The 9,047-nt window shown below is 44.5% G+C and overlaps 1 protein-coding gene across 2 annotated transcripts in view; it reads left to right on the top strand.

Annotated features, from left to right (window-relative positions):
• The first annotated feature begins 237 nt into the window (after positions 1 to 237).
• The window catches only part of USP7 (ubiquitin specific peptidase 7), a 90,069-nt gene continuing 81,259 nt past the window's right edge, over positions 238 to 9,047 (top strand). Inside the window, exon 1 of one of the 2 annotated variants that reach the window (XM_072608811.1) lies at positions 238 to 563. Coding sequence is in view for 1 of the 2 variants with exons in the window: in XM_072608790.1 (XP_072464891.1) it covers positions 1,756 to 1,828 (73 nt within the window). In the remaining variant the exon portion in view is untranslated. Of the gene's footprint in view, positions 564 to 1,598; positions 1,829 to 9,047 lie in introns of those variants that run through there. The other variant, XM_072608790.1, reaches the window with a different exon arrangement.

The following is a 9,047-nucleotide window of genomic DNA, read 5'->3' as shown; positions in this document are numbered from 1 at the left end:
AGTAAGTAACCTCTCCTAAAAAGATTATTTTTCCTGAAAAATTGGGGAGATGAAGAAATTACCAGACAAGAAACCGGGACAAGAGGTTCAGCTCTGCGAGTTCCCGAGCCAGGGTGGGTTTGTGGATGGAGGTACTGTCATGCAAATTGCAGCTGATTAAAGGAATACTAAGCTTGGGAGAGCTCCTAGGGACCGGGGGAACCGGGACTGGCTGGGAGGGGGCTGTCCTGCGAACTAGGAGGAGGAGGAGGAATGCCTTGACCCGAGGTTTTATTTCTGGGGCTAGGGAAGGGCCGGGAAGGACTAGATAGGATCACAGGTTCAACCTTGGAATGAGATTAGTCTAGAGGACATCTAGAGCCCAACCCCCTTCAGATTACAGAGGGGGAAACTGAGACCCAGGGTCCCTCCCTCCGAGGTCTGCCACGACCTTGGGCGGCACGGATTCAAACTCAGGTCCCCGGCCTCCAGCGGACCCAGGGCTTCTTCCACTCCCTGTTCCCCAGCGCAGCCCCCTGGGCTGCGAGTGGCGAGTCCGAGCCTAAAGGAGGGACCCTCTGGAGGTAACCGGGTAGAGGGGGGTCGGATGGGGTTCAGGATCCCCAGGGGGAAGGCACGTGGGGTGTAAGAGCGGGGATGAACGAGCGGGAGAGGTGCGGGCGGTGGGTGGCTAGGACCGTCCCGAGGGGAGTCGAGCAGGAGGCGGGAAGTTGAGCATCCCCAGGGCGGCCTCCGCCTCGGCCGCCCCCGGCCCGCGCTGCTGTTCTCGGGGCGACGGCGGCGGCGCTGCTGCTCCCGTTCTCCCCGGTTGGTTGCCTCCCAGCTCTTGGCTTGCTTTCCTCCCTCCCTCCTTTCCTCCCTCCCTCCCACCCTTCTCTCTCTCTCTCTCTCCTCCCTCTCTCGTCTCTCTCCCTCTCGCTCGCTCGCCCTCTCTCTCACTCTCCTGCCTCGCTCGCTCACTCGCTCGCTCTCGGGCCCCCCATGCGGATGTGACATTTCACGCCGCCGCCATTTTGAGAGGGAGCCGAGCCGCCGGAGGTGCGTCTGCTGCTCTGTCCGGACAGGAGGCGGAGGCCGCAAGGCGAAGAGCGCGGCGCAGCCGCCGCCGGAGCCGCCGCCGCACCGACCCCGGGGCCCGAGGCCGGCCCGAGGCCGCCCCGCGCCCAGGCCGCCCCGCTGTGGCCGAGGCCGAGGCTGAGGCCGAGGCCGCGCCGCTCGCCAGCCAGCCAGCCTGACGAGCCTGCCGCCCGCCGGGGCCAGCTAGCCCCGAGCCGCCGCCGCCGCCGCCCAGAAGCAGGCAGCTGCCGTGAGGGGGCTGGTGGGCCCGCGCCCCCCGCCCGGCTTACATAAGCCCGGGGCCGGCCGCAGAGCGGGGGCGGGCCCCGGCGGGAGGGACGGAGGCAGGCGCGGGAGGGAAGCCCGTCTCGGCCCGGCCCGCCGGCCGCTCGCCCGCCTCGGCCGCCGCTCCCCCGCCTCGGCGCCGAGATTGGGCGAATAGCGAGCAAATACGTGCGCGTCTCCCTGCCCCCGCCACAGCCGCCGCCGCCGCCGACCCCGGCCTCTGCCCTCCCTGCAGCCGCCGCCGCCGCCGCCCCCTGCCCGCCGCCGCCAGCCCCGGCCGGAGCCGACGAGGACGACGAGGAGGAGGAGGCCGCCTCGACGCCGCCGCCGCCGCCCAGGCTCCTCGCCGCTCCCCGCTTCCCGGGTCCGCAGTCCCGGTTCCCGGCAGCAGGCGAGGCCCAGGCCGCGGCCGACATGAACCACCAGCAGCAGCAGCAGAAAGCGGGGGAGCAGCAGCTGAGCGAGCCGGAAGACATGGAGATGGAAGGTGAGCCGCGGCCGGGCTGGGGGACCCGTGCGTGTGCGTGTGAGTGTGTGTCTGAGCGTGTGCGAGTGGGAGAGGCGGCCCTGCAGGGGGTTTGTTTTCCCCTGGGCCCGATGGAGTGTGGGGGACCCAGGGCAGCGCCGCCGTCGCTGCCGCCGCCGCCCAGTGTTTTGGGTAGGCCCGCTGGCCCGCCCACTCTCCCTCCCGGGCCCGCGTGGGGGGTGGGGGTGGGGGACGCCGCTGCCTGCGGGTCCCTTTCATTGTATGGGGGAGCCTAGGGAGCCACGCGAGATGCTCGCCATCTTTAATCGGGGCACGGAACCGGACGGCGCCTGCCCGCCTGCACACCCTCCCCCGCCGCCCTGCCCTGCCCGCACTTCTTGGCAGCCCCCATGGGCCGCCTTCCTTGGGCTGGAAAGTGGGGGGCCTGGCCGGGGGTTCCCCCGGGGGCCCCAGCCCTGGGAGAGGCTGCACAGTCATGCAGCGGAGCAGGGCGGGGGGGAGGGGAAGGCTGGGCAGGGCAGGGCCGTGTTGTGGTGGAGAGAGGAGGGGACGTGGGGCACCACGGATTGGGGACGGTGCCCGGCCAAGGGTGCGGGGGCTCTCCCATCCGCGGTCGGACTTGTGCGCCCTGCTGTGCCGCAGGACGCTTGGACCAACTCTGCGTCGGGGCTGGCTTCGGCGTGGAGCTGGGGCTGTCGTGGGTGCATTGTTTTATCTCCTGGTAACTGTGCCCGGTCTCCTTTGGTGCCTCAGCTGTCCAGGGGTGCCCTCCCATCTCTCCTTTCCTTTACGCAGAACGTTTATCCCCGTGCCTTCTCCATTAGGCAGCTGGAGCCAGAAGTTGTTCAAGTATCCTTAGGTCAAAACTTCGGTGGTCTTGCCAAAGAATGTTAGTTGTGTTTTGATTCCAGCAGCGTTGTTGCAGCTAGAGTTAGGAAAGTGCTCCAGACAGAGACAGAGAGAAAAATATATATATATATGTGTGTGTGTGTGTGTGTGTGTATGTATGTATATGTGTAAAATGTGTGTGTGTGTATATATATTTCTCAGTGTGTGTGTGTGCTATTCTGGATTGGAAGGTTCAGAAAACTCAACTCACTTTTTGAGTTAGATTTGAGCCATAACATTGAAGATCACAGTGAAAAGTATATAGAAATGAGGTTTCACTCAAAGTACATACAAAACTGAGTTTCTTAGACCTTCCAGCTTTGACTTAAGCTGCTGCTTTTTTTTTAAACCAACCAACTTTGATTTTTAAAGCTTTAAAGCTTTTTCGTTAATATATGAGGCACAAATTGAATCCACTAAGTGTTTGAAACCAAATTAATCTGGTCACACGTGGTAGCTGGGCATGCCTCGGAAGCTGTCTTTGGAACATTGTGCCAAACCTGTTTTTAAAAGTGACTTGGTTTTTCTGTACATGTGAATCATACTATTTTCTTTTGGTGTGAAGTTTGGTTGTGGGTTTAAGTCAGCATGAAATTTATAATATTTCCTTTTGACTTATGTATTTGTCAGGTAAATTTATTGGAAAGAAACTTGGTTTTGACATGGCAAAATTTTTTAAATGAAAAATAGTTTGAAAACTGCTTTTTTTTCGAAATCATACCATAGAGGTCATAATTTAAATTTAAAATGAAAGGATATTTGAATTTTCATGAAACTAGGCTAAAAGTGAAATCTGAACAGGTTGTCTAGTTACTAGCTTGCTAAAAATTACTTCTTCCATTTTTATTTTTATTTATATATATAGTTTATATAAAAACTTTTATTTTTAAGCATTAGTAACTTTTGTTGATGAGAATTGGATGTTAAGTGAGATTGCCTTTTCAGGTTTTAAAGAACTAAGTTACTTAGTTACTTGACAGATGCTGTATTGATGACAGTAAAGAATGAAACAGAGGCAGTGCAGAAGGACGAAGTGATCAATTTCATTGTTCACAAAGCTGTATCTTAGGGTGAACAGCATCTTGATTAAACCATATCTAACATAAGACTACTCTATTCCATCCAGTACTTTTTTTTTAACACAAGTAAATTACTTCATGCCATTTTGTGTCAATCAACTTGTTCCAAAAAGTGGGTACTTTTCAGTTTACTTTTCAAGTGCTACTTTTTAACTATGCCCATAAAGAAAACCAAAATGCTGTCACATAATGTAGAATTACACCATTAATAGCTGGAGAATTCAAAGACATGGTCATTAGAGTTGGTATCTTGTTAGTAAATATGTCTCTAGAATTAAATTCCAGTAAACTTGAAGGCTTTTTCTTTAAAAGGAGTTACAGGGTTCTTAAGAGTAGCAAAAATGGTTTTCTTTCTCCAGAGTCAATTTCACTATTGTTTACTTTTCTAAATAAGTAAAAGGCAGTTTCTCCTGGGATAGTATAAAAAAGCAGCTAATCAGACTTGTAATCCAAACACCTGGGGAGGGGGTTATGGGAGGTTTTTTTGGGGGGGAAGTCAGCCTTCCTGAATTACACTGCTGTAAATTGTAGCCCCATATCAGAACCACCTACTCACAGGGTTCTATTTTTGGGGTTTTTTTTTTTTTATCAGAATTTGCCTTGTAAACTGTAAAATAATACGTAATTGCAAGCTTCTGTTAGTTGGACTTTTTTCTTTTAGTAATCTTTCCTCAAAAAAAGAATATTTGAGTTCACAAATCACAAAATTAACCCAAATATTGAAGGATAAATAACATTTTTTTACATCCAGAAGGAAAGATATGCTTTAAAGGTAACTGAGTTCCAGTTCCAGAAAATATACTTTACAGAACTTGTTGCTAAAATTTTTGGGAAATTTCTTTTGAATGATTTTCTTGAAGACCTGATACCTTCTGCAATTATCGTAAAACATTCACAGATGTGTAGATAGAAAGGTGTTATCTTTAATTAAGAGAAAAACTTTGTAAAATTCTGTTTGCTTAGACAGTACATGCCACATTGTATGCACTTAATACTTTATCCATCTTTATGTTGGGCTGTAGATACTTAGGACGTGATTCCATGTCATGAGCAGTCTGTGTTAAGAGAATCAAAACTTTATTATTATAGGTTTAAATTTGGATTGTGGATAAGTTTTCCTTTGGAGTTTTTCCAAGTCATTGTGTGTATGGGAGGGGAAAAGGGAGGGTCATAGGATAATAGATTTAGAGATAGAGGAGACGTTACAGACTATCTCATTAAAATGTTTAATAGAATTAATTGTCTTGGTTGTAGGTAACAAAAGTAGGATTGGGACTCAGGTCTTCTGACTCTAAAGTCAGCACTCTTTCCGCTGTACTGTGCATGTGACCTTCCTAAAGATTCTACAATCTGCACTAGTGGTATATTAGTAAAACTCATGTTTGCTGTCCTTGTAAGAAGAGTCTTGCTTTTAGGGAGAGAATGGTCAAATGAAAGCAGATATGTTTGTTGGATTTCCCTATCAGTAGGAAAGTATAGGCATCTCTTTTAATTATACTGTTCATGGAATTGGATTTTGTTTTTATTAAACTTAATCACTGTTCTTAGCTCTTAACCTAAAATTGTTTTTTTTAATTTTCTAGTCACTTTGAAAGCCATTAGAATTTATTTGAGAGGACAAAGAAGAATAATGGGGTGAAGCATGGTGAAAGTTCATTGGGTCTTGTATATTTGGGAATTCAGTTAGGCTAAGTTAGTTCCCTCGACTGCTATCTGAGATGTAAAAGTACTGTGACGACATCATTCAGTTTAGGGAAATCATAAATATACACCTTTGAAGGAGCATTATCACTTAGTACTGTTGGCATGTAGATTAGAAATGAATTTGTCAACTTGTCTGAGAAACTTCATTCTTCTCTAGGGTAATTTGGTAACCATTTGGTAACTCTTCATAAATTAAACTAAAATAATTCTGCCTCCTTGTCTGAAAGTTTTATTCCTCTTCCCTGTCTTCCTTATCCTCAATATTTTAAAACTTCCTAGCTTTTTTTTTTAGGTACTGAACTAATGGTAGGACAGATTATTCTCTTCTTGGATACAAAATGCAATCCAATAATTGATTTTTATTCATTGTCCTACAAGATGTCTTTTTCTTTAACAAACTTAACTCATTCCTTCCTGTTTGTTCATGTCAGTGTCATCTCTTGCAGTGTAAATGCTTGAAGTAGTTGAAAAGAGCATCCATTTAACCTTTGGATGGTGTTTAACCTAGTATCATGATTAATGCTTACTACTTTTTAAGTTATGAAAAATCTGGTAGGAAAAGTACAGAGTCCAGAAAACATTTAACAATCTCTATACTCTTAGTCTTTTAAATTTTCATAGTTACAAAATTATTTTTTACAGAAGATGGAAATAAAAGCTTTTCTCTCTCAACTGTGTGTTCCATCAATTTTGATCTAGAAAAAATATATTAAACTTCAGATTAACATGAATTGATAGGTCCAAATTCTACAGTTAGACATCTGGCAATAGTAAGTATAAGGAATTAGTAGTTACTCTCATAGATAACTTGTGCTGGATTTCAGTTGCTGATGATTACTGTTATCAAATTCTTTCATTGCTGATACTTGGAACTGTGGAAGGAAATATGAAAGTTTTGTTTGTATTTTTTAACTATCTTCTTTTATAGAAATGACAGTTTGTTTGGGCATTCATGCAGACAAGTCAAACCTAACACATTAGCTCTATAATAAAATCTAGTTTTAAAGTACTTTGCCATGGAGTCAGTTATATTGTGGATTGTATTGTAAGCCATCAGTGTATAATTCATTGCTTGTGAATCTGTTATCCCCGAATATGTATCATATTTTTCTCTACAATAGGGATTCATTTATTCTAATATGACTATCAGGACTCCTATATGTTTGGCAGTTTCTGAGATGTCAAGTAAATTCACCAGTTTATTCTAAAAACCTTGGCATCATCTTTGATTCTTCCATAATCTCTTACTCTTCTGTCAATCCTTCTGTCTTATCCATTCTTCTTTTACATGCCTGGCATCTCAGCTTCTAGTCCTTTTCTCTCTAGCCCAGGGATTTTTAACATGGGATCCATTACTTTTAAAAAAAACTTCTTCACAGTAATTATTTCAGTATAATTGATTTCCTTTGCAATTCTGTGTGTCTGGAAATATGATTCTGAGAGGGTGTCCATAGGCTTTACCACACTGCCAAAGGGATCCATAACACAAGAACCCTTGTTCTAATCTGTCCTTGACATAATCACAAAATAAGTCTCATAGCTCACCTTTTGCTCCCTCTGTTCTGAAATCTGAGACTGGAGGGGCCTGTAGAAGGCAATTTAAACTTTTTAACCTGGCATTCAAGACCTTTAACAGTTCTTTCCAGCATTATCTTATACTTTTCCTCAATTACACTTGTGTTCCTATCAAACTGAGTTACTACATCATACATTCCATTCCCTTCCTCTCCATACATTATACTCTTCCATTTCCATACCTTGGCTCTTGGTGGGATCTGTGTCAGTAGATAGATGTAATTTTTTCAGGTGTGCTTACAAATGTCTCTCTAAAGCCTATCCTCCAGTTTTAAGTTCTTCTAAACCTTCTTTAACCTTATCCATCCCATCGCTTACCTCTTGGAGAAAATGATCTTCGCTTTCCTTCAATATATATAAGATCATAACTCTAGAATTGATAGGGACCTTAGAGAAATAGTTCAACATCTTCATTTTATAGATAAGAAAGAGCCCCCCCTATTGATGAAGTAACTAAACCCATAAAGATGAAGTGACTTGGTCCAAGGTCATGTAGTGGTAGAGTAAGGTCACGTGACTCCAAGTTCCATACTTTGCTTCCTGTCTATATCATACTCAAGCAGCCGAGTATAGTGGGAAAAATACTGGATTTGGAATCAAAGAAAAGGAGTTTTAATCCTAAAGTTGCTGCTTAACTATTTATGGAATCTTGAACAGGTTAAGCCTCTCCATAAAATGAGTGGGGCTGTGGACTAGGTCTCTAAGGTCCCTTCCAACTCTGTGATCCTGTCTGTGATAGTTATTTGTACTACTTTATGGCACTTATACACTACCTTTTGTTGCAAAAACAACAAAAATCTTACTCAGTCTCTATGTTTTTAAAACATCCACCATAATCTTTTTGCTTCAGTTATGGGCTCAGCAGTGTCAGGTTTCCATTAGGTGTGTGACCTTAGGCAAAGCATTTAACCTCTCTGGGTCTTTTTGTTTTCTTATGCCTTAACTGAAAAGATTGGACTGATGATCTCTGCAGTCTCTTCTATCTTAGTGAATTGTTAGGTAGTAGATAGTGTACTTTACCTTTATAATGTGAGGCAAAAATAAGATACTCTGTAGGTTGACATTTTAATAGAGAAAGCATTTATTAAGCACTTAGTGCCAGGCACTGGTTTTGGGGGGTTGTTTTGGGCTTAGATAATGTCAAATTCAGTGTTTGGTTTTTTTCACTCTTCAGTTTTAAGGCTGTTTAGTCCAAGGTACTTAGAAATGAAGTCTGATAGAGTCAGATTTTCCACAGCTCTAATCACTCCTAATTTCCTAGTTAATGAAATTGCTTTATTATTTTTTAAAGCTGTAGGTCACCTCTCTGTTTTTGTTATTGTTTCAGTTTTATGAAATGAGCAACATGTAACTTGTGTATCTGAAGTGACATACACAGCTCCTTCTAGGATGACAAATTGGTAACAAGGTAATCTTTGCCATTCTACAGTAGCAGTGTTAAATGTAAAATTGTGTGTTGCTTCATAAAACTAACTAATTTGGGTAGTAATCTAGCAATATGGAGGTGGGAGGACTTTTTAAATCCTACTCATTTTCTTTGATTTGTATACGTGAATGGTTTACATTTGTCTTGAGCTATTAAAAGACTTTGAACTTTTTCTTTACTCTGGGACTGAAAGAAGCCTTACTTCTTAAGTAGTTTAAAATTTATATTTGGAGAATTGGTAGATTTAGAGCTAGAAAGACCCTAGAAATTATCCAGTCCAGTCCTTTCCATTTTACGGTTTAGGAAACTGAAAACCAAAGTGGTTAAAAGCCTGCCCGAGGTCACACAGGTGTAGCAAATATGAGTCAGGATTGAAACCCAAGTTTTCTCGTTCCAAATCTAAGTAATTCCACCACACCACATTTTGACTGAAGTTTTGGTGATTTTGATTGTGTTGGAAGCAATTGATTTTTTAACAATATTGCTATTAAAATAATTTTAGCATATCTGATATTATGTTGCTGTGTATCCTAGGATTTACAAAGCT

This window comes from Notamacropus eugenii, chromosome 1 (assembly GCF_028372415.1).
Source record: "Notamacropus eugenii isolate mMacEug1 chromosome 1, mMacEug1.pri_v2, whole genome shotgun sequence".
Classification (NCBI taxonomy): Eukaryota; Metazoa; Chordata; class Mammalia; order Diprotodontia; family Macropodidae; genus Notamacropus; species Notamacropus eugenii.
Note: the sequence above shows the minus strand (reverse complement) of the source record. Positions and strands in the feature narration are given on the sequence as shown.